The 26,913-nt window shown below is 55.0% G+C and overlaps 1 protein-coding gene and 1 long non-coding RNA gene across 7 annotated transcripts in view; one reads left to right on the forward strand and one right to left on the reverse strand.

Moving 5' to 3' along the window:
• Positions 1-972: 972 nt before the first annotated feature.
• The window catches only part of NCKAP5L (NCK associated protein 5 like), a 30,433-nt gene continuing 4,492 nt past the window's right edge, over positions 973-26,913 (reverse strand). Inside the window, exons 2-14 of one of the 6 annotated variants that reach the window (XM_059403053.1) lie at positions 16,935-17,012; positions 14,248-14,316; positions 13,022-13,179; positions 12,207-12,275; positions 12,044-12,082; positions 11,191-11,310; positions 8,300-8,413; positions 4,437-7,057; positions 3,398-3,623; positions 3,099-3,180; positions 2,430-2,681; positions 2,209-2,351; positions 973-1,883 (exon numbers count right to left, since the gene is read on the reverse strand). In XM_059403053.1, the coding sequence (XP_059259036.1) occupies positions 1,671-1,883; positions 2,209-2,351; positions 2,430-2,681; positions 3,099-3,180; positions 3,398-3,623; positions 4,437-7,057; positions 8,300-8,413; positions 11,191-11,310; positions 12,044-12,082; positions 12,207-12,275; positions 13,022-13,179; positions 14,248-14,316; positions 16,935-16,968 (4,140 nt within the window). In that variant the 5' untranslated portion in view covers positions 16,969-17,012 and the 3' untranslated portion in view covers positions 973-1,670. Of the gene's footprint in view, positions 1,884-2,208; positions 2,352-2,429; positions 2,739-3,098; positions 3,181-3,397; positions 3,624-4,436; positions 7,058-8,299; positions 8,414-11,190; positions 11,311-12,043; positions 12,083-12,206; positions 12,276-13,021; positions 13,180-14,247; positions 14,317-16,890; positions 16,910-16,934; positions 17,013-26,913 lie in introns of those variants that run through there. The other 5 variants (XM_059403054.1, XM_059403052.1, XM_059403056.1 and 2 more) reach the window with 5 other exon arrangements.
• On the forward strand, positions 25,242-26,690 carry LOC132020695 (uncharacterized). Its single transcript, XR_009405060.1, has 3 exons — positions 25,242-25,774; positions 26,111-26,196; positions 26,518-26,690. It is a non-coding gene; the product is annotated as an uncharacterized LOC132020695 (long non-coding RNA).

Consider the following 26,913-nt stretch of genomic DNA (forward strand, 5'->3'; position numbering starts at 1 on the left):
ACCAGAGGGTCCCCACCCTCATGATGAACCGTCCAGAATCCCCACAAGGCCAGGGGTACCAAATGCATGCCACCCACAGGGACTTCAGACCCTATGTCCCAGGGAGAGGCTGAGTGCAGGCTTGGTCTGGCGGGCACTCCACAAGTCACCCCACACTCACACCCAGCAACCTGGGCAGGAAGGAGGCCCGGCTAAGCCCAACTTGGCTGGCTGATGTGTGACGGTCTGGTTCACCTTCAGATGTGCCCAGCTCCATGACCAACAGGAAATCCAAGGGCTAGGGAGCCATCCCCACCCCATGGCCTTTTCATGCCATCTGGGGAGTATGAAATTACTCCTAGAAGCCTAGACCCTTCCATAAAGCCTCATTCTTGGCCTCCCCTTCCTAAAGTGAGAACTTCAGAGCCAGGGGTGCCTGGGTGGCTCAGTCGAGTAAGCGTTTGCCTTTGGCTCAGGTCATGATCCTGGTGTCCTCGGATGGAGCCCCACTGTCTTGGGGCTCTCTGCTCAGCGGGGAGTCTGCTTCTCCCTCTGCCTCTGTCCCTCCCCGGCTCATGCTATCTCTCAAATAAATAAAAGAAAAAAAAAGGAGGTGGCAAGTTTGAGACCCAGCTGTGCTTTGCTTTCTGGCAACAGGAGGCTACTGACACTTAAGTCTGTCTACACAGCAGCCCCCAAAGCTCACTTTGCACATCCCATCCCCCCAGCACGTGCAGGAGTTGGTGTGCACGCCCACGGCCACCCTTCCCACAGACAGCCCAGCCTTCCGCCCTACCCCAGGAAGAACGAATCCCCCTGACCCCAGGAACCAGTCCAAGCCTAAGCAGGCCCCACTTCCCCGATGTTTAGTGACCTTCTAAGGTGACAAGGGCACCTGAGGCAAAGTCTAGGTCCCTGGGGTCCCGCAGCCTGGTGCCCACACAGCCTCCACCCCTCTGTCCGACCCGGAGTCCTCCCAGAGAAAAAGCGGAGTCCAGGGCAGGGAGGGGCCTCCACATTTTATTAGGAAGAGGGCAGAAGCAGAGGCTGGAAGCCGAGCAGCCGAGTTCTTAACGACAGATAAATTAACCGCAGCACAGGGATGGGGGCTGGGGACTGGGCCAGGCGCTTCAATATAAAAAAAAACAACAAAAAGACAGACAAATGGACCCCAAAGACATGGGGTAGGGAGGGCAGCACCATCCAGACAGCAGGGAGGACCAGGGCAGACAGAGAGAGAAGGCAACTTGACCCTTTGCCCCTAGACTCCACTGGCCCGGGGCCTCTGGGCTAGTCCCACGGGGCTCCAGGGCAGGGAGCAGCCGGGTTGGGCAGAGATGGCACAGCTGGCGGGCGGGAAGCCCAGCACCACAGGATGGCTCAGCCCGAAAGGGGTAGCGGGGACCAGGACACAGCGACCTTGAACCCCCAGTCCCTCGGAGGAAGAGCCTTACTCCAGGTGAGAGAAGGGACCAAGGGTGGGGTCTCTCCCTGAGCTGAGAGCGGTCATCTCCTCCACAGCAGCGGTGGGCAGTGGGGTGTGTCAGGGACCCCCTTCACCTTCTGATCCATCTGCCTCCTTGGTCCCTGCAGGGAGGGGCCCCACCTGCCCCAAGGGATGGGGCAGGAGGAGAGCTGGTCCAGTCAGTGGTTTCCAACTCCAGAGAGGGGCCGTCGTGCGGCGTGGCCCCTCAGCCCTGACTCCCACAGGAGGAAAGCGAATCGTAGAGGGAGTCGCTGAGAGACTCTGAGGTCTCCAGACCTGGGGGACCCCCACTGGCCACTCTCCCTTCCTCGCCCATGTCCGACGTGCTGGGCGTGCGGCTACCTCCGAATGCCGGGCCCTGGGGAGGAGGGGCTGGGCGGCTGGGCTCCAGGCTCCGCTTCCGGTCAACGGGCAGGGCCTGGGAAAGGAAGGGAAGCTCAGGAGGAGGCGCCTTTCACCTCCCAGCCGGGCCTGAGAGATGCCGGGCTCCTCCCACCTGATAGGGTGCTGCCCATGGGGCCCACCAAGGCGACTAGAGGCACAACTGAATGTGGTCCTGCCGACGTTCTGCGGGGAGAGAAACCCTTTCTCCAAGAGCAGTGTGAGAAAGGGCAGGTGGTTGGGCTGCCCAGAGGGGCATCCAAGGGAGCTCACCCTTCAGCCTCTTCGAAGACAGGAACTGGGCTCCCCATGTCATCCCCCCGCCCTCTGGGCCTGTCCCTTTCCCCTCTGGTCATGCTCACCATGGGGGTCCTGGGCAGCCCCTCCAATTGTCGGGATGGGCAAAGAAAAGGGTCAGTGGAGCTGTTGGTTGCCCTTGCGTTGGGGAAAGTCCAGTTCTTAGCCAGCTGGACGGGAGGGGGAGGACCTGGGTCTTCACAGGGATCTGCAAGGGGACAAGGGGAAGGTGGATGTTGGCAGGCAGAGCTCCAGGGATGACACACGCTTCCGCGCAGACACTTACCGTCAGGACAGGGCTGATGGCCCCGGTGGCCCGGAGTGGCGGTGAGCAGTGCGGGGAAGGCCGGCATGCTAGGGTGCCGCCCACTCACCAGCAGCTCCTCTATGCCTGGCACCTCACGCTCCAGCGTGTGAGCACGGCGGGGGACTTTGGTAAGGGATGGGGGCCGAGCCGGGGGCACTCCGGGTGGGGGGTCCAGCCGTGGTGGCTTTGTCTTGGGAAGATTCTTGCTGGGGGTCCCATTGCTGCCATGGTCTGGGGGTGGAAAGGTCCCAATGCCACTGTCCAGGGTTCGAGTCAAGGAGCCACAGGCTGGGGAGGGGAGGGGAAGTTGGGGATGTGAGGCCATGGTCTCAGCCCCTCCGCCGCCTTCTTCTGGCTTCCTGCCTCAGTCCAGGCTCCCCACCTGGTCATAGCCCCTCCCTGCCCAACCAGCTGTCAGCCCTGCCAGTCCTCCCCCTCCACTACCCTAGACTTGCAGGGATACCTTTGGGTGGCTGGCCAGGGACCCGAGGGCAGGGAGGGATTTAATTCTGTGCAGCCCCAATGCCCACCTGGTGCTTGGCCCCAAGATGGTGCTCAGGGCCTGGCACCTGCTGCAGTGACAGGAAAGGAACAAAGTGGGCAGGGGGTGAGGGACGGCTCCCATCCTTGGCCCCTGACCCTGCTGACCTGTGAAGTGTGAGGTGGGCACTGGCTCAGCCAGGTTGTCCTCTGAGGGCATCTCTTCCCGCCTTCCTGATTCGCTGTTCGGCTGTGTGGGGGTACGGGAGACCTCAGGACCCCTTCCTTCCGCCCCCTCCCAAGCCCCTACCCAAGCTCCGTCATTAGGACCCCTAGAGCCCACCAGCCCCCAGAGACCAAGAGCACACCCACCAGCTTCCACACCCCAGGGAAGTGGACCCTCCAAGGGGTGGGACATTGAGTCAGGCCACAGAGCCAGGCCCAATACCTAGCGGTCAAGAGCCTACCTTTCCAGGAGGTTTTCCACAGCCCTGAAGAGGCCCCACCAGGCCATTTCGAGGCCCACAGGCTGGCCAGGGGTTCTTGGGGTCAGAGGACACTGGCTGGAAATCGCCATACTCGGGTTTGGGCTCCCGCCAGTTCTTGGGCGGCAGCTCCTTGCCATCCACCCTACGGGCAGCAGTGTAGACGAAGGTGAAGGGAGGCCTGGGTGCATCCACTCCAACCTCACTCCTGCTGGTGGGGGTGGGTCTTGTGAAATCCCCACTGCTCTCTGCCCCTGGGATAGGGGATGTAGCCCTGGTGGCTGCTGCCAGCAACCCCTCCTGATGCTGGGGACAGGCAGAGACTCTAGGGAAAACCTCAGAGAAACAGCAGGGGCAGGGGAGATGGGACAAGTTCCCCAAAGCCATACAAGGTTAGACCCAGAGATCTCGTGATACCATTTGCTAGTAGATGGCAGCCTGGTCACCTCCTGTCCATACATGACACACCCCACCTGGTACCCAACCCCCACAGACATTCTGCCTCATCTGGCCCGGATGAAGCAACCCCGAGACCAGACAGATGGCCCCTTCTCTGCAACCCTGCTCCGGCCACCGAATCTGAGTGGGCAAGATGGGAAGGGGAGCCCCCTTGTGCTATAGGGCAGAAAATCCCAGAGTGAGCTATCAGCCCCCCGTTGGGAACCAGCAGTCCCCTAACTTCTTGTGCAGGCAGCACTTCCGGTGCCTCGGCTGACGCCAGAGACGATTTAGGAAACCGTGGATGGTCAGCTCCCCTTAAATGAGATGCCGGGTCTTAGCACGTGCAACACCACACAGCCAGAGAGGGGTGGACCTGGGGCACAAACCCCAGGCTTCGGACCCAAGACCTAGTCTCTCCTCTGGGCCAGGCTGTTAACCCCCAGCTGCTCTGGTGGCATTGTACTTGACCCCCTACCCTTTCTGCTCTCAGGAAAAGCAGTCCCAGCCCCAGGCGGGCCCAGGGAGGGAAGAGTGACCCCCAGCCACTCGCACCCGCAGCCTGGTCTCCGACCACCCTCACCTGTTGAGGAGCTGCTGCATGAAGGTGTCAGCGCCCTGGTACATGCCAGCCAGCTGGCCCTGCACCTGCCCCAGCCCGGTACTCGGTCCCGGGGCTGGGCCTCCGGGCCGTGGCCGTGCCCTGCTGCTCAGGTAGGCCTTCTCTTCCTCCAGGGCCCGGCGCAGGTCTTCCGCCTTAGCCATCAGCTTGGAGATGTTGAGGCTCTCGGCCTCCAGTTTCCGGGCTTCCATCTTGCCCTCCTTCCGGAGCGGGGAGCCCCCACCGGCCCCTTCCTTGCTCTTGGTGGTCTCGGTGCGGCGGTTCAGCGCCGGCAGTTTGCTCTTCTTCAGGCCGAACCAGCTGGCGATGCTGCTGGCATTGCGGTGCTTGGCCTCAGTGCCCGGCGCCCGCTCCTGGCCCTGCAGCCGCAGCACATTCTCCTCGATGCCCTTCATCACCTTCTCCTCGATGGCCGAGTGTGGGGCCCGGCCCTCGGGGCCTTGGCTGGGGTCCGCCGGGCTGGGGGTGGGGGCCGAAGGCTGGGCTGGAGCGTCACCACAGTCAGCCCAAGGCGGGCCCTTCCCCTTGTCAAGCTTCGGGGGTTCCTTGGTGGTCGGTGGGGCCACAGGGCGCGGTACCACCTTGGTGGGTGACTTGGAAGGCAGCTTCGTCGGGCTGCCATGGGGGCTCTTACTGGGCTTGCCAAGGCTGGGGGCTGAGGTTGGTGCTTTGGCAGGGGTGCGGGGTGCCTGGGGGCACAGGGCCCCTGCCAGCCGGCTCTTGGCCAGCTCCACTTTGGTGAGGCAGCTCCGCGGTGAGACAGGCTCCAGGTCCACCCGGGCCCCCATGGAGTGGGAGGAGTAGATGCGGGCCCCGGGGTCTCCCAGGAGCCCAGGTTCTTGCTGCTTCAGGCTGCTCGTGCCCAAGGCCACTGCCCCCCGCAGGGCCCCCTTGGCTTCTGGCCCCTCAGGAGGCCTGGGGGTGGGAGGTGCCATGTCTCCAGGGCTCTCCCCTGACCTCCCTGCTCCCCGGGCCTTCTCGGCGCCAGGCTTGGCTGGCACCCCGTTTTTCTCCAGCCCCTCGGGGCCAGTCTTCAGTTTCCCCAGGGCCGCCAGTCTGTCCCGCAGAGGGGTGTAGCCAGGATCCCCAGGTCGCCTCCCGGCCCCCTGGTTGGGTTTCTTGGATGAGCTGCTGGGGGTCCGGCGGCCAGGATGGGGAGACTCCGAGCCAGTTTTGTCCAGACTCTTCTCCTGGGCACTCCCATAGGAGCAGGGTTCTGGGAGGCAAGGGCTGGAGGGAGCTCCAGGACTTCTGAGGACCTCAGGGGCCCGTGGTACCTCCAGGGTTAACTGTGGGTAGGTGGGTACCTGCAGTGGGGATGGAGGTGGCTCTGGGGAAGGCCCCCTAAAGGTGCTCCGGGAAAGGTCCAGAATGTTCTCATAGCAGGGAGAAACCACGGGTCCTGGGGACAGTGTGGTAGACAAGGCTGGTGGGGGTGGTCTGAGCTGTGCAGAGTCCAGAGCTGCGGAGCAGGGGGAAGGGCTGGTGGGCAGGCCCTGTGCTCCCTCCAGGGATAGCTCTCCTCCACCCAGACCCCTGCGGGCCAGTAGTGGGGAGGGGCTGCCATCAGAGCCACTGTTTCGACAGGGAATTCGGGAGTTCCGGGGAAGCTGGGGGCTGAGCTGGGGGCCTCCTGGGCTGGGGACCTTATCTGAAGCTGGAGGCAGCTTTAGAAACTTGAGACCTCTGGCTGGAGAGGGCAGAAGTGGCCCCTGGGCTTCCCCAGGAGAAGAGGGGCCAATTTGGAGCTTGCTTTTCACCTGAGATGAGGAGTAGGGGTGCCCAGGCCGTGAGCCAAGGGGGGCATCACCCGCACCCATGAACAGGCTGAGGAAGGGGAGGGGCCCCTGGCCCTCTGAGGTAGCACCAAAGCCTGGCCTCTGGGCCTCTGGAGTAACCCCACCCCAAGCTGACTTGGGGAGGCCTTTGGACTTGGACAGCTGTGGGGGCCCCTGGTCTGGAGTAGATGGCTGACCAGGACCTGGCAGGTCCCCACTGAGTGGGCCTGCAGCCCCGGCCAAGAAGGCCTGCAGGTAAGACTCTGTGTCCTCAAGGAGCTGGCCCAGGTTCAACTGTTTGCGGGCCAGGGCCCCAAGTAGGGTGTCCGGGCTGGGCGCCTCATTGGGGTCACCTGCCTCATCAGAGGAAGAGGAGGAGCTGCTGCCTGGGGCACAGGGGACCCCAGAGCCAGTGCCTGGAGCCTGGGAGGCGCCCCTACCAGGGCCCCAGATCCGCCCAGCACCCTCTTCCTCCCCTGGGCCCCCCAAGAGGCGCTCCCAGTGTAGCAGGCCTCCCAGGCTACCAGGGCCTAGGAGCAGGTAGGGGGCCCAGGAGGAGGGTTCAGGTTGGGGTGGGCCACACAGCTCGCCATTGATGGGCTCTGGGGAGCCAGGACCCTCACTGGGAGGTCGCCACGGGGTGGCAGGCGAGCAAAGCAGCAAGGGGTCGGTCTCTTCCAGGGCTCTTAGCACCTCCAGGATCTGCGCTTTCTTTCGAAGGAACGGGGACAGGGCATCCAGGGCCAGCGGTGGGGCGGCTGGGGGTCCTGGGCCTCCTGGCCGTAGCTGCTGCTCCCAACATACCTTTGGGGAGAAAGGATGTGAGCTGGAGCCCATGTGCAGGCCCAGGACCTGAGCTGGACCAGACTGACTGTGTCAGGAACATAGCAGGCCTGGTTTTGTTGGAGTCCCCACAAGGAACGAACAGCTTTTCTGATAGGACAGCTCAACTTCCTCAAGTCACTGGGCCCTGGTTAGCCCACCTCTTCCTCCTGGTGTACCTGAGGCAGGGTACAGACTTCCCCCACTGCTATTTGGGTTAGCAGGGCTGACACCACCTACAACCTGGATATCTATGTTTGCCCCAGGGGAGGGAGGCCTGTCTGTTTTCCAGGCTCCAGAAAGAACACAGACTCAAGAAGGGGAGGCAATGGGGCCAAGTGCTAAGTCAGTCCCTGCCGGCAAGCCCAGGCCTTCTCAGGTCAGACAGCTGTGCTGCAGACCTGCTCCCCCGGGAGGCGGGAACTGGGGAAGCTCCATGGCAAGCCTCTCCCTGTTTCTGCCCAGCTCCTTCTTGGGCCCAGCTTCTCTGGCAAAGTGGTTAACTACCTGCGCCCTTGAGCCAGACTATGCAGGTTCAAGTCCCAGGTCTACTGCTCAACTAGTTGTATGGACTCAGCAAGTTTAACTTGAGCTTCAAGGCATTGCCTATAAAATGGGGTGGTGATTATGCTTAACCTCATAAAATAAAGCAAACCAGAGAAGCAAAAGAATAAATGAATAATAGTTCTAGACTTGAATAAATAGACAACTGTAGGGGCACCTGGGTGGCTCAGTGGGTTAAAGCCTCTGCCTTCACCTCAGGTCATGATCCCAGGGTCCTGGGATCGAGCCCTGCATGGGGCTCTCTGCTCAGCAGGGACCCTGCTTCCTCCTCTCTCTCTGCCTGCCTGTCTGCGTACTTGTGATCTCTGTCTGTCAAATAAATAAATAAAATCTTAAAAAAAAAAATAGACAACTGTAAATATAGGCCAAAAATTACTAAAAAATATGTGAGACCCAGGTGTGCAGCACCGAGTGAGAGCTCAGGAAAGGTGATCCACACAAGTCTACCACTAACTAACTTTGCTTGCAAGGCTAGCGATCGCCAGTGGGATCCTGTTTCTCTCGGTCTAAGGCTGACCACTGAGGGCTCACACCCAGACCGGCATCTGGGCCCCAGGAAGCGGGCCCTTCCCCTGGGACTCCTTAAGAAAAAGCAACGCAGTAGTGACTGAGGAGTCCGTTGCCAGTGAAACCACAGACCACTGTGCCCAGCCCTCCTACCTCTCTCTGCCCCGCACAGTGCCCCAGAGGCAGCGAGGTGGTCGGTCCCTCGACAGAGCTCAGGGACGGGGAGGCCGGGGGCTCTGGCGGCGGCTGGAGCGGCGTTAGTGGGATCTGCAGGTAAGAGGCAGAGTCAGCCCAGGGGTGCTCTGTCCAGAGACCCTGCCCCCTCCTGAAGTTCGGCCTTCCCCTTGCCAAGTCTGCTCCTTCAGGGGATGTCTCTTGGCTTCCAGTGTGGCTTCTGCCACTGTCCCCACCACTTGGACAGAGGAGCCCTGGGAGACCGTGCACAGACAGAATGAAGCCATGTGGCCCCAGGTGACAGGGAGATGGGGCTGGTTTGGGGCTCTGGAGAAAGAACAACGTCCCTGGGGCAGAGGGCAGTGGCCAGCCTAATTTGGGTGCCCCCGGAGACTCCAAGGGCACTCTGCTTCTCTGCGGGGCCCCTTCCTGTTGACTGCCTGTGTCCTGAGCTTCCCCGGGACGGCTGAGACTAAGGGAAAGGCATTTGTTACTGGGTCGGAGAACAGAGGTGGCAGGAATTATCATTTCTGTCCTCCCCCAACTGGTCCCTGAGGATGTCGAGGGTACTACTAATCACCGGTCACTTCTCTCCATCCCTGAGAATGTCGTTTTCATCTCTAAGGCATCTTGACTAGACAGGAGTTAGCTTTAAACTCCTGCCTCTGTGGCCTTTCTCCCTCTTCTGAGGGGGTTGGGGGTGGGGGCCGGCTATAGCTCGGATCCTCACTCTTCTGGTCTGGAAGCTGCTCGGCTATTTGTCTCCCTGACCTGGTTCGGTGGCTTTACCAACCCCTTATCCACAAAGCAGAAGTGATTTTTCCTTTTTCATCTAAAGCATCTTTGTGCTCCAAGTCTCCTACCCCTGTCCACTGCCTAAAGGAGATGGTCTAGACCCCTCCACCAGCTTTCTGGGCCCAGCCTGCTAGTCCTTCCCTCCACTTCTGGTTCTCACTCACTGCCCTTCGCACAGCCTTCATTCCAGCCCAGCCGAATAGCTGGCTTCTGCCGAGGTTACTCCCACAGGGCCTCCTTTCTCCCGACCCCCAACTCTACTTTTCAAATCACCTGTGCAGCAAGGCCCAGGTCCAGTGTTACTTCCTTAAGGCCACTCTGCTGGCCTCTCACCCCTTTGGGCCCCTGGATGTTACAGCCCCGTATGATGGCTATCTGTGGACCTGCTTTAGCTTGGAGCAGTACCGCCCCAAGGGTTTCTGTGCTCGGCACAGACACTGCCTCATCCAATTCCATGTCCAATTCCATATACGTGTTGGCAAAGGCACTGCTCACTGTAAGAGCTTAATTACCATTTGCTCAATGGAGCTTTCATCATAACAAAGCACAGCCTGAGAGTAACATTAATAATGATAAGCAGCTGCTAGTTATTGACCACGACTAAGGGCCAAACACTATATAGTATTTCATTTCATCCTCATGACAACCTGCAACATAAGGATCTTAATCTTCACTTATGAGAAAAAAACTGGGGTTCATAAGGTTAAATAATTTGCCCAGGGTCACACAGCTAAGAATTAGCTCAGTTAGGGACCCCATCCAAGCGTATCTGAGGCCAAGGTTCATGCTCTTTTTATTATGTCATGTTACTGCTGGGGAAGATAGAGCTATTATTGCCCCAAACCCTCAAAGGCCCCAGATTTCATTTTAGTGATTTAAGCATGCTCCACACCTCTGTTATCACTGGTCACCAAGGAAAGGCATGGACAGGGTAGGCTTGGCTAGTGGGCTTAGGCCTCTGGGGAGTCCAGGTGACCTTGGTAGCAGGGACAGATCCAGGACAGGAAGAGCTACATGGTCACTGTCACCAACTCAGACCGCTCCGCACAGGCTTGGGAGCAGAGCCTCCAAAAAGGCCAGAGTGATGAGATGCTTCAACCAGGGGCTGGGGCTTCCCAGTGAGCTGTGGAACATCCTGCTTAAGGTCTGGGGGCCAAGAGCTGCCTGGCTTGCATCAGACAGATACACACAGAAGGTGCTTCTCTTGTTGTTAAGGTTGCGGGTAGGGCAGGGATATGCTGACCTCAGAACCCAAGGTTCACCTCCACTCCCTGGGGCTGGGCTTGGTCCTCCCACCCCCCATCTCACCCAGCCTTGGGGCTCCTGATAGAGAGACTGCAAGTGACATCTTTTTCTGTTGTTGTTTTAAGTCCAGTATAGAGCATGAACTCACTACCTTGAGATCAAGACCTGAGCTGAGATCAAGAGTCAGCCACTTAACCGACTGAGCCACCCAGGCTCCCCCAAGTGACATCTTGACTGAGTTCAGGATTCACTACCAGTAGTTTCTGCTTTTCCTGGGTAAGGCAGGTCTACGATCAGGGGCTAGCGTTTGAGGACATGCCTGCATGTCACTGGGCGAGCGTAGGCAACTATGTGCACACACAGAGTGACCCGGGGGGAAGTGCCTTTCCTGACCTCTCTGTGACACCCAGCACTGGGCGCCTTACGCCCAGCCCCACCCCTGCCCCTGGCCAAGAAGAAGCAACTCCATGGCCAAAGGAGCCCCTTGGGAGCTTGAAATCATTGCATTTTCAGCCTCCGCCCATCACCCCACACAGAGCCAGAGCCAAGCAAGAACCTTCTCTGTCAACAACAAGGGATGCCCTCCAGCCAGGCAAGGAGCACCTGGGAGGTGGGGAGGGCCAAGCTTGAGGGGACTCAGGGAATCTTTCCCTCCCCACCTAAGGCTCACATCTATCAGGCTTCCCCATAGGGCCACAGCTCCCAGAACGGAAGGGATGGCTGGTGGCCTGCTTCTTCAGGTGTCAGGAGAGAAGGAGGTGATGAAGCTGATGGGGCTGGGAGCAGCAGGAAGCAGAGGTAGGAGAAGGGAAGGTGAAGCTTGTGCCCACCTGAGGGAGGGAGCCTGTCGTCAGCTGGAGTTTCTGCTGAAACAGGGCACTCAGCATCTGGTTCTGCCGTTCCAGGTCAAACACCCTCTTCTTCAGCTTGATGCACTCCTCCCGCAGGTCCTGAGCCCGGGGAGGTGGAGGGAGACAAGGAGAGGATGGCAGGGAGGGGGTGAGGGGTAGGAGCCCAGTCTCCTTCACCAGAGTGACAGGCACTCCCGCTGTGCGTGCCCTTCTCCTGCAGCCTCCTAGTCTAGGGGGAGCTGAGCCTGCCTGTGTTGATAGCTGTCACATTTTCTGGGGATGATAAATTCTCTAAAGTCTACCACCCCCAGTGGGAGGTAAATCCCACTCCCTTTGGCATCTTTCCCATCCCTGAGCCAACCCCGGCCTCTTAGAAACCACACATCAAAGAAGGGTCCATATAAGGCAGAGGAAGACTTGGGGGTCAGAGTGGCTCAGAAGTCAAGAAGTTCCCACAGTACTTGAGTAAATATTTAGATGCTACCTTATGCTCACAATATTAACACTGCGATCAGGGCCATCACAATCTGGAGAAGCCTGCTGGGGCCAGTACTGGGGAAGGGTTCAAGCCCAAATCAAAGTTACTCAGAGACCTGGCCTTACCTAGCCCACCTGTGCCTCCAGGCAGAACAGTAGGGACCTGTCCGAGGTGGGGAGAAGGAGCCTTGTTGGAGGGTCAATAGTCCATTTCCACCAAGCTCCCTCCTCTAGCCCCTGCGTGAATAGGCTCGGGGTCCTCAGGAAGGACTCCCCCTGCTATATTCGGGGCCTCTCCCCAGGGTGTCTGGGCTTAGGGGTGAGAAGATCTCCCCATCTCCCCATGGCCGCTTACCTTCTGGTTTAGCAGTGCCTGCACCACATGGTTGGCAACCTGGGGACAGAGGGCCCAAGGCAGAGCTTCAGCCCATCGGCCTCTGCCTGGAGCACTGACAGCCCGTGCCCCTCCCCGCTTCCCCAGCTCCCCCTGCATCAGTCCCCCTGGAGACCTCACAGACCTCATCTAGACAGCGCTCATAGGTCTCCCGCTGGTTTTCATTGGCCTGGGCAAGCGCCGAGTTCTCTGCCTGCAGGAGGGAGAAAGAGGGCCAACAAGGAGGCTCTGGGATCAGTCCTCCACCTGGGCAAACTCCTTAGTGAGGAAAGGGAAGCATGGAGTCTACCAGCTACACCAGCTCTGGCTGGATTCCCCATAGCAAGGCCTACAGAGACGGATGGAAGGCATCAGAAAGGCAGAGCTGAGATAGCTGGTTTTCTATAAATCCCAACCTCAGTCAGGGAGGTTGGAGGACTGCAGAGACATGGTGGCCAAGAGGACCTAAGCTGGGAGGTGCCAGAGTAATCCTTGGTTCCCTGGAGGGAGGGCAGAGGAGGCTGAAGGGAGGAGGGCAGTGTCTTAAGAACATGGCGAAGAGCTTGGTGGAGGGATCCTTGTCCCTCAACCCCTAAGTCCTGGGTCATCTAAACCCTTCTTCCTGGGGCCTCTGTGACCACACCTTTCCTAGACCGGCAAGGGCATGAAAATTGGGGGGAGACAAAAGGTAAAAGGTAAAAGGATAAAGAAGGGAGCCATCTGGGGGCCAGGACAGCCCTGTTCCTATGCATGCTCTTGCCGGCAAGCTGCACCCCCTTACCCCCAGTCCAGGTTGGAGAGCTCAGAGCAAAGAAAGGGCTTCTCAGAGGAACTTTGCTAAAGAATGTTAGGCTCTGCTCCAGCCCAGCAAAACCAGTTGAGAGGAAGGTCCACCCACATGCATAAAGCCTACCCAAGCTCCGGAGGGCCCTGCCACCCCCACCCTGCCTGGTGCCCCACCTCTAGCTCCCGAAGTCGGTGCAGCAGCTCCTGGCAGGTGCCCGGCTCCGTGCCGCTGTCACCACCCTCTCCCGGCCTCGGCTTTCCAGGACTCCCAGCGGGCTGGTCCATGGCCTCTGACATCGGGCCCTGGGAACACGTGAGAGACACCCGGCAGGCTACTCCAGGGCACAGGGCGGAGGAGAGTGGAGGAGGAGGACGACAAAACCTCGTCAGCATTCTGGAAGCTTAGTGTGACCGATGGGCCACTGACACTGTAACAACTCAGGCTCTTCTGATCCCAGGACAGACATACTCTTCCCATTCTAAGAACGGAGACCATTGTTTTACAAACCTCAGTCCCTGCGCTCACCCTTTCACAGGTCACACAGACGCTGGCCACCGGCCAAGAAAGCTGAACTCTCTGTTGCAATCTGCCTCAAACCGGCACACTCCATCTTCCAGGCACAGTGGGAGTGAGCCCGCTGCCTCACCAGTTCCCTGCTCCTGGCCAGGGCCAGGCCCCAGTGGCCCAGTCTTGGGGTGCATGCCATTCCCTCTGACACCTCCCCGCTTTCCGCCCAGCAAGTCCTTCCTATGTATTCTTCAGGGTTCCTGCTCCAAGTCCAGGTCAGGCACCGCTCCCTTGCGGTTCTGGAACCGCCTTCCCGGGAGGGTCGACTCATGAAGGCAGGGACTCTGCATTCATTTCCCTGCCCAGACTCCCACTCCTTAGTGGGCTACCTGGCATGTCTGGGACAGACTGATGACAAGCAATGACTCGCTTGTCACTGCCTGCGAACAGCAGAGCCAGGCTTCTGTCCTGTGTCGTGACATAGAGGTCACTGGACTGTGGCCATGGTTCCTGGCTGTACCTGACAAGCCTTCGGCTGCTATTTGAGTTGCAATTTCTCTTCTAGAGGAAAGTCCTCATGTCCTTCTTTTGCAGAAATAGCGCAGAAATTTCCAGGAAATGGGAAAACCCTTCCTAATGTAAAAGGGCGGAGGCCCCCAGTCCACCACAGATTATGTGCCTCTCTACCCCCCTGTAGCCCCCACAAAAGGAGTTTAGCACTTTCAGACCAAGGAAGAGAGGAGCCCTCTAGCAGCTCAGTGGGCAGGCATCTGAACCACCCCTCCTCTGTCCCCTGCAGTGAGGCGCAGGGAATGCCTTCCCCACCCCCCACCCTTCTCCTCCAGTCCCCCTCCGTCCCCCACAACAGGCACAGGCTCTCAAAGCCCCTCACCTGTCTCTGCCTCCTCACCCAGGCTGGCAGCCAGAATGGTCACACTAGCAGCCAGAATGGTCACCTCACCTATGGAGAAAGAGGGAGACGACATCAGTCATGCATTCCACAAGCATTTACTGGGCTCCCGTTGTGTGCCAGGCACTGGGTCTTGGGGATCAACAAGCCAGAGAAAGCCCTGCCTCTATGAAGCTTCCATTCTACTGGGGCCGGGGGCAAATAATGCGCCGAGAAGCCAATGGACATACGTCAGGTCCCAATAAGGCACCGAGAGGTGACACCAAAACAGAGAGCTCGGGGACATCCAGATGAAATCCTGGAGCAGGAAGAGCACTGCAGGCTGAGAAAAGAGCCAGTGGAAAGGGCCAGCTGTCAGCTGGACATCATTCAGATACCAAAGAGGGATGAGCAACACATGAGGCTTTATGGCCCTTTGGCAACACACACTGGCTTCTTTAATCCTCACAACCACAAAGGGGACGCCATGCTCTCGGCAACACCTATATCAGAACTAAGGAAACCAAAGAGCAGGAAATTATGCTCCCAATGGAGTGTATCCTGTGTGCCAAGCAGCATGTTGGCACTTTCTCAGACACTACTGCCCCCAATCCTAACTTTACGAGGGGAGGCACCGTCCGGGGTGAGGGAGTGGTGCCCGCAGGTGAAGGAGGCTACCTGAGACACCCGGCTGTTTCACGAAGCCCCCTGGCCCGTCTCCCTTTCCCCCTCCCTAGCCAGGCCTCTCTGTACACATGTAAGTTGCACTGTAAGCTCCTGACCTTTGATAAGCTCCTTGGAGTCTCCGGGCTCCCGGAGCTAAGCCAACAAGACAGATCTGGATGAGAATCCCGACTCTCCAAAATCTGTTTCTTCACCTAGAAAAGGGGCCTAAGAATACTTAGCCCAAACGGATGTTGGAGAATGAACTAAGATCGTCTGTGTAGAGGGCTTATATGAACTCTACAAATGGGGACTTTTCACGAGCCTATCCCGACAGGGGTATGATGCGAAGTCCTGCCTTGTTCCCTGCCCCTGCTGGATGTTTATCTGTAAGGAACCCCGAGGCCCAGGCTCTTCCCTGTAGGGTCTGGGCAGTGGGGGCACCCTGCAGACCTGACTGTGACACCCACTAACCCCGCGCTCAGGGGCTCCCTCCTCCTCAACCTGCCCCCCCCCCCCCCCCGACCAGCTGCTCACCAAGCCTTCACCCCAGAGGGAGAAAGGGATGATTGCAAAAGTAGAGAACCTTCTTTCCCAGTGAGAGAGACTATGTGCCCGTGTATGGAGGACAGCGGGCAGTGGCCTTCTGAAAACTGCAGGAAAAAACTTAGAATACTTATTTTTAAAACACTCTACAACAATCTCAAGTCCTTTGTTATTTTAACATCATGAAAAATGTATTGAGTATAACTTCATTTGCTCATGACATTATCGTGTTTGGTATTTTTAGAAATGGACGGGCTTGGAAAAAAATGAAAAAAATTCAGGAAATATCCTCCTTCCCACATACATAAATAGGGGTTAAAACCAAAAAAGGCCTCGGGTTACCTCCACCACTAGAGTTAAACCCCACCCCAGCACCCCAGCACGCCCTTCTCCTCCTCTCGTTAGAGGCTCCCAGTGCCCCCAGTGTGCCCTATCTTTCCCCTCAATCCCCTCACCCTTTCTCCCTTGTGGATAGCTCCACGGGGTAGCGGGGGATGGGAGAGACAGACCCAGGAGGGTGAAGGAAAGCAGCGGGGGGAACACGCCATGTCCAGGGCCAGAAAGGGAGGAAGATAAAACTGAGGAAAAGCCCATGTCTTGGAGTTCCCAACAGTGATAGCAAAAACCAAACTACGGGCGAAGATGCTTTTCCTTAAGAAACAAAAATAAAAACGCCTCCAGGAGGCCCAGATCGTGCGGATTGGCTGTGGATGATGTCTGTGGTCGAGGACGGTGGGGACCCGATAGGCAACCCCTGGCCCCACCCCGGGCCCCAGAGCTGACTGCCATCACTCTATCCATCTAGTTTCTGTGGATCCCAGGGTGGGGAGGCCAGAGCCCCGCTGTGACCTGGAAGAGACCCTCCAACTGATAAGTCACCCCAAAGCAGCAGCTCTGTCACATGGAATGGTCTCTGCCTCCCCAGCTGGGCTTCAGAGAGGCTCCGGAAATGAAGACAGGCTGTGACTCAACCTCACTTTAGGGAGAGGCTTTCTGCCCTCAGTTGAGGTGGTCTGGCCAACCCGGGACAGAGCGGCCTTCTCTCCATCTGCAAGGTCACAAGCAGAGGGCCAGGAAGCCGGCAGCCCAGACTGCTTGAGTCACAGGGAAGAGGCCTGCATTTAAACTTGGTGCCCAGAGCAGGGCAGGCTATGAGCAGGACCACAGTCAGAGTTCAAGATTTCTATGGCGGAAGGAACACTTCCTACAGCTTCTCTCTCTTCTAGAATATCTAAAAAGCTACTACCACCTCAGCATCCAGTCTGAGCCCAGTCAAGAATCTGGCCTATCACCATCTGGGTTTTTGGCCTAAATCTCATGGGGGAAAAACCAACCCACGTTTGCTCCCCAACAGCTATCCCTGCCGGGAGTCAGTGGGGTCCCTCTCCCGGGGGCTGCACACCCACCTCTCCCTCAGGCCCCACAGCTCCTACTCACAGCTTCTGGACTCAGCCCCACCCCGAGCCTGGAAAACGCCCAACCTGGGTTCTTCAGGATGGCCCTGGCTTCACACATTCCTCCCGTGGTCCCACGACGCGCCTGGATGTTGGATGTTGGGTCTGGAACACATGATGTGGGCCACGTTGGGTAGAGATGGAGCTGCAGCTTGAACTGGAGGCTTCTCCCGCCAGAACTGCCAACAGGCAGCCCCGCCCCCCACAAAGGCCTGATTCAGAGGGAGGTGACCTCAGTGCCGAGGGGAGGGAGGGAGAGGAAGGGAGGAAGACCAGAGCCTCCTGGGCCCTCCTTCAGTGGGGGTGGGGGGCTGTTGGCAGCAACCAGGGACAGGGAAGGGGGAGCAGCTGCTCAGAGGGCTCTGGGTAACCTGGGGACAGGGCTGGCTCAGCCTGATCGCTGAATGAATCTGGTGACTTGGTCTCTTCAGCCCAGGCAGTCACAGGGCCCCAAAGAGAGCTGACTGCCCCGGTCTTTCCATCGGTCAAAGCAAAGGAGTAAGATCTGCAGCGCCCACCCTCTGCCTAGCCAGGGAGAAGCCAAGACCCCTCGCTGAACTCTGGGCCCAGGCCTAGAAGGAAGGGACTAGAGAGGTGGCAGCAAGCCTGTCTTCCTCACTCCCTTGCTCCCTCATCCCGGCCCTTAGCCAAGGACTCTGGGCCCTGATGAGCCCCTCACTCACCAGCTGTTCCCCCCAGAGTCCTCTAGGGACAGAAGCCAGGGACCAGGAGGTGGGGGAGGGTGGGCAGCTGTGGGAAGGCAGAGATGGAGAAGCTCACTTTAATAGCAGAATCATCCGTAACAACAACCGTTTCCCCCCTGCTCCCCCCATCCCCCAGCTGCTTTCTGGAATCCCCGTCACACCCAAGAGTCCACTTGTAAACAGCGACTTCTGAACCCAGAGCAAACACTCCTTTCCAGCCATATCAGCCCGGGGCTGCCGTGGGTGTGGGGAGGGAGCACAGGGACTGCTGCCCCAGGGCATTCCTGGCCTGAAAGTAGCCACCTTAATCCCAGCCCAGAGCATCCTTGAGCCTGAAGAATTCCAGCTGGTCTCCTCCCCACACAGGGAAGGAGGACAGACAAGAATTTCCTTCCCTCCTCCTGACAACTGGCCCCAGGACACAATAGCCCCACTGAGAAGCATGTGTCCATGGGGAAGGGGCCTCTGCAGCCCTGTCCAGCTTCCTATTCACAAGCACTGCAAGAACCTCCATCCCTTGTGTAGGTTCTTTCTGATCCACAGTAGGATCAGTCCCCCAGCCCGCCCAGGCAGGCAGGAGGAAGGGCAGTCCTGTTGAGCCCCAACACCCCTTACCTCCTCGCTCCCGGCCCACAGCATAACCCAACAACAAAAAAAGCAGCTGCTGGACGTGGGGAGAGGGAAGGCGCTCAGAACACAGACACTGAGCGTAGCCAAGTCCCCACTGACCAAAGCCTAGCTGGGCTCATTCTAGCCAGCAGGCAGCCGGAGAGTCTGGTCCCAACACTGCAATTTACTTCCTGTGTTGCTTCAGGCAAATCACTCAGTCTCTCAGGGACAAGTTCCTTTGGGCCAAATGGAAGCTGTTCTAGAACACTGGTTCTCAAAACATGGTCCAGGGACCCTGACGTTCTTCCAAGGAATTCACAGAGTTGAAACTATTTTCATACTACTACTAAGACATGATTTGCTTTTTTAACTCTCATTCTCTCATGAGTATACAGTGGCATTTTCCAGAGACCACATGATATGTGATATCACAACAGACTGAATATAGAAGCAGATATGAGAATCCAGCTGCCTTTTATTAAGTCAGACATGACATAAATGCAAGAACATATATGCCATTCTTTTCAGTTTTGTTTTTTTTTTGTCCTGGAAAATACATAGTTACTTTTCATAAAATATGTTAACATATAATGGGTTTATTATCTTAGTTAATTAAATGTTTCAAACTCTGAGTTCTAATTTATATGACAGTACATGTCAAAAGGTATAACATATATAAACCAAAGTTCTTTGGGGTTCCTCAATTTTTAAGAGGTTGGAGGGTCCTCAGGCCAAAATAGTTTGAGAATCACTTTTCTAGAAGTGTTGTCCGGTAGAACTTTTCTGTGATGATGCAACATTTATTCTGTGCCATCTAATATGGTAGCCATTAGCTACATGTGGCTATTGAGCCCTTGAAATGAAGCTAGTTCAGGGTGCCTAGGTGGCTCAGTTGGTTCCAGTCTGCCTTCAGCTCAGGTCATGATCCCAGGAACCTGGGACTGAGTTCCTGCTCAGCAGGGAGCCCACTTCTCCCTCTCTCTCTTTCCTGCTTTCACACTCATGCTCTCACATGTTTTCTCTCTCAAATAAATAAATAAAATCTAAAAAAAAAAAAAAGAAGAAGAAGAAGAAAAAAAAAAGAAATGAAGCTAGATCAACTGAGGAAATGAATTTTAAGTTTAAACAACCACATGCAGTTTGTGGTTACTGTCCTGGATGGTACAATTCTAGAAGATCCCTGGGATTCCCTGACTTGAGCCTTCTAGGTCAATGCTTTTTTCCACAGAGTCTAGAGGTTGAGGATAGAACAGGATGGGGTTTGACACTCACTTCTGTCTTTAGGCTTTTGCTCACACTGTTTCTTATTCTGTCCTCACCGAAGGAAAGCCACCACAACCAGCTCATCAGCACAGCCTGGCACTCCCACCGAGGTTAACTGTTAGAGTTGCACTCTTATCCTCTAAGGGCTGCTTCACACCCACTCCGCTTTCCTCCATTGCCTGCCCTCCTTTCCCCAGGGGATTAAAGCCAGCAGAGGGAAAACCCCTAAAATCTGCCACTGTCCTTCCAGCCCCATCAGAACCCTTGTACCCCCCCTCTCCCCATCTCCTCCAGGTACAGCAGACCAGCTGCCGCCTTCCCAGGCAAGGCCAGTCCTTCCTGCCCTGGTCCATCCCCACTTAGGTCTTCAGTATTTACCTCCTCAAGGGACCTTTCCCATCCGCTGTTAAAGCTTCTCAAGTGTCTTTCATCTACAAAATAATTTCCCCCTGACATTTCCCCAGACAGTGCCCTCTTCTGCCCTTCCAATTCAAAATTCTAGAACCAAACCAAACCAAACACCCAGCCTCACTTCTCACTCCTTCCTCGACTCAGTCCAACGTCAGCAGTTAACTGCCTCAATGCTCAACCCAAACAAGATTTTCCCACCCCCATCGCCTTCTCAGGCACAAGTGCCCCTGGTGGCCACTTCCTCCTGGACTTTTTTTTAAAGCTTTGAGACACAGTTCACATCCCCTATGACTCACCCGTTTAAAGTGTGCAATCCAGTGGCTCATGGTGCAGTCACAGATCAAGGCCATCGTGACAACTGTAGAATATTTTCATTACCCTTTAATTAGCACCCCCTCGCCCCCTGAACTAATCTGTTTTCTGTCTATAGATTTCCCTCTTCTGGACACCTCAGATGAATGGACTCAAACAGGCGGTCTTCGTGACTGGCTTCTGTCACTTGCCTCATGTCTGCAAGGCTCAGCCATGCTGATGCATGGATCAGCACTACGTTCCTTTCGTTGGCCCAATAATATTCTGACGAATAATTGATGTGCCATCAGGTCTTTATCTCTTCATCTGTTGATAGACGGGCTTCCACGTTTTGGATCTCAGGAGTAGTGCTGCTGTGAGTGTTCGTGTGCAAGTTTTTGTGTGGATGCAATTTTCACTTCTCTTGGGTGTGTATACTCAGGAGGGGACTTGCTGGATCACATGGTAAGTTTAGGTTTACCTTTTGGAGGAACTGCCACATTGTTTTTCAAAGGGAAGGCACCGTGTATGAGGTTTCCATTTCTCCATGTCCTCAGCACTGGTAACTGTCTGATTCTCAAATTCTAGTCACCTGAGTGTGAAATGATCCCTCATGAAGGAAATAGTTTATATTTCCCTAATTAAGGATGTTGAGCATCTCTTCATGTGCTTAATGGCCATTTATTTGTATATCTTCCCTGGAGGAATGTCTATTTAGATCTTTTGCCCATTTTTTATTTGTTTATTGTTTTTTTTTTAAATCAACTTATAAGGATTTTTTATATATTTTGAATACAGTCTCTTATAATAAGATATATGACTTGCAAATATTTTCTCCTATTCCATAGCTTGTCTTTTCACTTTCTTGATGGTGACCACCTTCTCCTAGATGACTTTTGCCTGGTCTATGATGCTTTCCCCCTCCCCCCAGCCATCTTGCATCTCTACTTCTATGTATATGTGTGTGTATTTTAAAACTTTGGTTTTATATGGTTGTGTATACACATACACAACTCTAAAAAACACAGACACAGCAATGTTCTCACTGTCCTACAACCTTCTTCAGAAGAACAACTAAAACAAAACAAAACAAAACAAAAACAAAAACAAAAACAAAACCCGGAACCACAGACTTTATTTGGATCTTCCCGGTTTTTCCACTGATGTCCTTTCCACTGATGTCCTATTCCAACATCTAATCCAGGATCCTACATTGTGCTTAATCACCAAATCTCCTTATTCTCCTATGATTCATGATAGTTCCTCAGTAGTCTTTCATGACCTTGACATTTTGGAAGGGAACTGATCAGGTCAGTATTTTGGACAGTGTTTTCTTATTGGGATTTGTTTGGTGTTTTCTCCAGTGAGACTGAAGTTATTAATTTTTGAGAAAGAATACCGCAGAGGAGATGTGCCCTTCTCAGTGCATTGTATCAGGGGGTATAAAGTTGAGATGTCTTAGGACTGATGAGATTAACCTTGAGCAGCTACTTGGGTGGTATCTAGTGGGCTTATCTGTTGTAAAATTACTATTTTTCCTTTTGTAATTAGTAACCAGTTTGGGGGGCAATATTTGGTGACCATGCAAATACCCTGTTTCTGCTTCAATTTTCACCCACTAATTTTAGGATTCACTAGTAGGTCTTGCTTACAGCAATTATTGCAGTGTTCTAATGATAATTTTTGACTTCCATTATTCCTTATACATTTATTAACTAGAAATTTTCTGTAAGGAAGAGCTGTCCCTAGGGTGCCTGGGTGGCTCAGTTGGCTGGGCACCTGCCTTTAGCTTGGGTCATGATGGATTGAGCCCCATGTCAGGCTCCTGCTCAGCCAGGATCCTGCTTCTCTAAATCTCCCTACTTGTGTGCTCTCTCTCTGTCAAATAAATAAATAAAATCTTTAAAAAAAAAAAGAAAAAAAAAAAGGAAGTCCCTTCTCTGCCTCTGATTTACTTAATTACATATTTATATTAGCATGAACTCATAGATATTTTATTCATTAGATTAGAATCCAATATTATCATCACTTATTTCATTGCTTAAATTCCAGCTTTGATCATTAAGAACTCTCTCTGGTCGGTTCCTCCTCTTTCCACATGCCTCCATTTAAAAAAAGTTATTTACCGGGCACCTGGGTGGCTCAGTTGGTTGGGCGTCCCCCTTTGGCTCAGGTCATGATCCCACATCTGGCTTCCTCTCTCTCTGCCTCTCCCCTTCCCGCCCCCACGTGCCTGCTCTTTCTGTCTTAAATAAATAAATAATATCTTAAAAAACTGTATTTACTTTTGAACATCTGCTTGCTTCCTGGCATCACAAGATATTCCAGACTAATCTTATATTTTCCCTGCCATAATCACTTTTCCAAGGAGCTCCACCAGAGCAATCCTCTTTCTAAAACTGTACCTCTGATTGTGTCCCTACTGCCTCAAACCTTCCCATGACCTCTGATTGCTTTGGGGACAGACCAAAGTCCTCAACACAGCGTGGAAGCCCAGCCCCGGCCCCAGAGCAATTCCCCCGCAAAGCTGACCTGAATGGACTCGGTCCACACTGACTGCAGCTTCTTGAGGCGCCTTCCGCAGGAGCGGTGTCTCCAACCATCATGTGTCCTGTTCTCTAGTCCTCCCCCATGAAGACGAGGGGACTTCCCGTGCTGTTAGAAGGGGAGTTCCCTGAGGAGGAGCCCTGCCTGCATTTCTGTGCTCCCCCACACTTTCTGCCAGTGAAACCCCAACCCTGGTCACTTCCTTTTCTTCCGGACAGAGTAAGACCAGAAAGAAGGGACGATGGGCTCCTCAGCTTCTCTTAAAGACCCCCAACTGTCTCCGTCCAAATGGCTCTGAGGACCCAGAGGACCAACCACGAGGAGAGGTGAGCAAGGGACATTTTCAGCTTTGTCCCTAACGTTGATAAGACCTTCTCCGAGCCCTCAATCCACTCCCAGGCCTCAGCGACTCCCTCTGGCAAATGGGACTAATCTGTTCCTTCTGCAGATACTTCCAAACAGATCACTCAGAAGGAGGCATGAGGCTGGGGACTTGGGGGCAATTCAGAGCTGGGTCAGCATTTCTGACTTCTTGGGGTGTTCAGTCTAGTAGGGGACATAATACATGTGGGTCACAGCTGTACAGCAGAGGACATGGCCCAAGAGAGGTCATCTGGAGAACTTTAAAAATCAGGAGAGAAACATTAAGCTGCAGCTACAACCATTTTTCAGAACATAAGGCATCAGTGCACACTTATAGACCGGTGGGGTTTAAGTACAAGGGAAAGGCAAAGGGGAACATTCTAGGCAAAAGGAAGGCAGAAACAGAAGGAGGCAGAAATCTGTGGGTCTGGACGGAAACACAGTGACTCAGTGCAGCTGGACTCAAGGGCATCTGAAGGTGAGTGTTTCCCGGCCCCCTGGCCCATGCCAGTTACTAACTCCTCTCCTATCTCCCAACCCAACAGCAGAGTCAGCATATTTTCAACACCCAGGGTGTAACCAGAGAAATGTGCTGGATCCCACAGGAAGAGCTGAGGCAGAGAGGCAATCATGGAGGTGACTGCTGAGTTGACTACTGGAACGTCAGCTCTCTGCTCTCAGATCCAAGAGGAAGAAGGCCTGGGAGGCCACACGGCCAGCGGGCTCTTGGGCTGCACCTGCTGGCTATGCCGACCCAGCCCCCAAGCTTGGCCCCCTGTACTCACTCCCCCAGGTTCCTATCCTGGCCTCTTTCTTCAAAGAGAATAGGCTCTGGCCAGCCAAGTGCCTTCCAAGTCCAGGCAGCTTCGGTGTTGACTCAGTGGGTGCCATGTGGCCAGAGCGTGGAGATGACCTCGGCTGTGAGCTCTGGCAGGAAGCAAGCAGCTTTCTCTGGGAATAGAGAGTAGCTCTGGCTCACCCACAAAGCCCTAACTGGACTTTGCTCTTACTTGTGCCCACAAGTGGGAGTGAGGCTTCCTGGATTCTGGTTCTGGCGTGGCCTCTGAGTGACTAGTGACTAGAACTAGGGACTAGTGATTAGAACCCATCTGGGACTCAGTTTTCCTATCTGTAAAGTGGGGTGAACTCGCTCTAACTTTTCTTGCAGGGCACAGAAGGAGGAGATCATGTCTGGAAAGGGACTGCAGCTGTGAAGACAGATCCCCTCGTGTGGGGTAGGGGGTTGAAGACGAGGAGCTCAGCAGGGCTTTTAGAGAGAGGTCTTTGTTTTTGTTTTTTGCTTGCTTTTAAGATTTTATTTATTTGAAAGAGAGACAGAACAAGTGTGGGGAGGAGCCAAGGGACAATCAGACTCCCTGCTAAGCAGAGAGCCTGATACTGGACTCGATCCCAGGACCCCGAGATCATGACCTGAGCTGAAGGCAGACACTTAACCAACTGAGCCACCCAGGTGCCCCAAGAAACCCTTGGTTTTGATTGTGTCTTCCTCCTGTAGGACCCATGGGCTTCCCAGGAAAGCGGGGGGTGGGGGTGGGTAGTAGGCAGAGGAAGGATCAGCAAACTCATAAGCTTTTAGCCTTTTTCTGGGCCCAGGAACAGGAAGTGAGGTGCCGTCTAGAGAGGAAGTTAGAAGCAAACACCCCCCAACTTCCCTTCGGCGGACAGGGGAAAGGAAGGCTCTGGCTTCAGGAGCCTGCAGGCCCTGAGCTGGGGAGAGAAAGCAGTGGGGTGGGGGTGGGGAGGAGGCATCAGCAGCACCATGTGGCAGAGGAGGGGGTCTCTTGTCTTGGACATAATAAAACTCAAAGGGCCTAGGACATCCTACAGACTGGGAGATGGGGGAGAAGAGAAGTCACAGAAGTCAAGTTGAAAAACCCAGCTTTCCAGGTCACATGGCACTATACTTACAGGCCTGGCCGCAGCCTCCTGCCCTACCCACCCCTTCCCTGGCTACCTGCTGTGCCATGCCACATGCCTCCCCACAGTACCTACACACTCCCGCACACCCCAAGGCGGCCCAGGGCCTCGGATTACTTGCTCTTACAGCATATTCCCTTTCTTTGTAGGCTGCATGATAGCCGTGGCTCTGTAACTGCTGAAATATTTGATTATGGTAGCCTTTTGGGATCACCACTGTACCCCCAGAGTCTAGCACAACACCTTGCACACAATGACTGCTGAGAATGCCTCAGAGGCTGATTTTGGCCTAAACCTTGGCACCTGAATGAAGTTTAGAGTACGAAGGTGAACAATCCTTGCTCATGGCCTGGGGTCACTGGGTGACCCTGGGCTGGGCAGTAAAGATCAGAAACCAGAGAATTGAGAGGTGGTGGGAGAAATCCATGCCCACCCAGATACTGCCAACAGGTAAGAGAGAAAAGACAGTGTATGCTATCTGCTATCTTTTGGATAAGGGAGACGAATAGGAGTAGGCATTTATATTTGTTTTGTGTAAAGACATTCTTTTTTTTTTTTTTAAAGCTTTATTTATTTGACAGACAGAGATCACAAGCAGGCAGAGAGGCAGGCAGAGAGAGGAGGAAGCAGGCTCCCTGCTGAGCAGAAAGCCCGACGAGGGGCTCACCCTGAGATCACGACCTGAGCCGAAGGCAGAGGCTTTAACCCACTGAGCATTCTTGAGGGATAGGTGAGAAACTGGTAAGTGACTATCTGCAGAGGGAAAAGGGGGTGGAAGTGGGAGCACACTTTTTCAACACAGACTTTTCTGTATCAGTTTAATTTTTGGACTATATTTCTTAAAAAGTCTAGTGAAAAAATAAAATATAAAACTTGAAAAAAAAAAGTTACAAGGAACCACCACCTGCCTAGGTGATTTCTAAAGCCCCTCCCAGCTGGGGTGATCTACTCTCCTCTCTTAGTAGGAAGTAGGGAACAGGCCCTTGGGACAAGGGAGAAGTGAGGAGGTCTGGCTAGATGAGCATGGGGACTCTGGCCAGAGGACACGGGTCTTCACTCCTTCTCCCCCTGGGCTAGGAGAGAGGTCCTGCCACCCCCAGCCTGTGGTGAGGCAAGGGAGCACCAAGACTGTCTGGAAGCTGGTCAGGGCTCCTTCCACCTGGGTAAGAGCGGAGTTCATTCTAGATCCCAAAGGGCTGGGGCAGAGGTGGGTGGTTGGGCAAGGGGAGATTTTGGGGCAGGTGGGAGGAAGTTGGGGTAAAGGAACCAGGAGGTTGCTGCAGCTGCTGCGGGCAGGTTCTGGGGGTGTCTCAACAGATCCTCACACAAAAGGACCAATTACAGCCCCCACATCAAGCCAGCCAGGGGTGAAATGAATCAGCCCGTAGGAACAATGACTGCTGAGAACCCTAGGGCCACACCCCCGGAGTTCTGGGGCCCCTCACAGTCCCATCGAGGAAAAACCTCATCATTCTTCTACCCAGAGGGTCAGTGGAGAGGGACCATTTCAAGCCCTGTGTGAGAATGAGAACCGCGGACCAGCACCCCGGCAGCACCCACCACCGCTCCAGCCTTGCGGGCATCAGTGTGAGAAGCAGAATGGGGTCATCTCTCCTTTTAAAATATCTCTCTAGATAGAGACAGAGATATTTTAAAAAGCCTAGTGAGTACTGGAGATCTCCCAGAGCTGAAGGACCGTCATAAGGGTCCAGGGAGCTGTGCCTGCCTGGGCTCTCCTCAGTGGCTGCTCAACTTTTAGAAATCAGTAATAACAGCAGTGATAATTCACCTTAATAACAGCCTGGCCTCCTCGGGCCTCTTTCATCCATGTAGCTCCCAGAGCTGGGAAAACCAAGCAGGTGCCACACCCCAGTGATGAG

The sequence above is a fragment of the Mustela nigripes genome, chromosome 6, assembly GCF_022355385.1.
Source record: "Mustela nigripes isolate SB6536 chromosome 6, MUSNIG.SB6536, whole genome shotgun sequence".
Classification (NCBI taxonomy): domain Eukaryota; kingdom Metazoa; phylum Chordata; class Mammalia; order Carnivora; family Mustelidae; genus Mustela; species Mustela nigripes.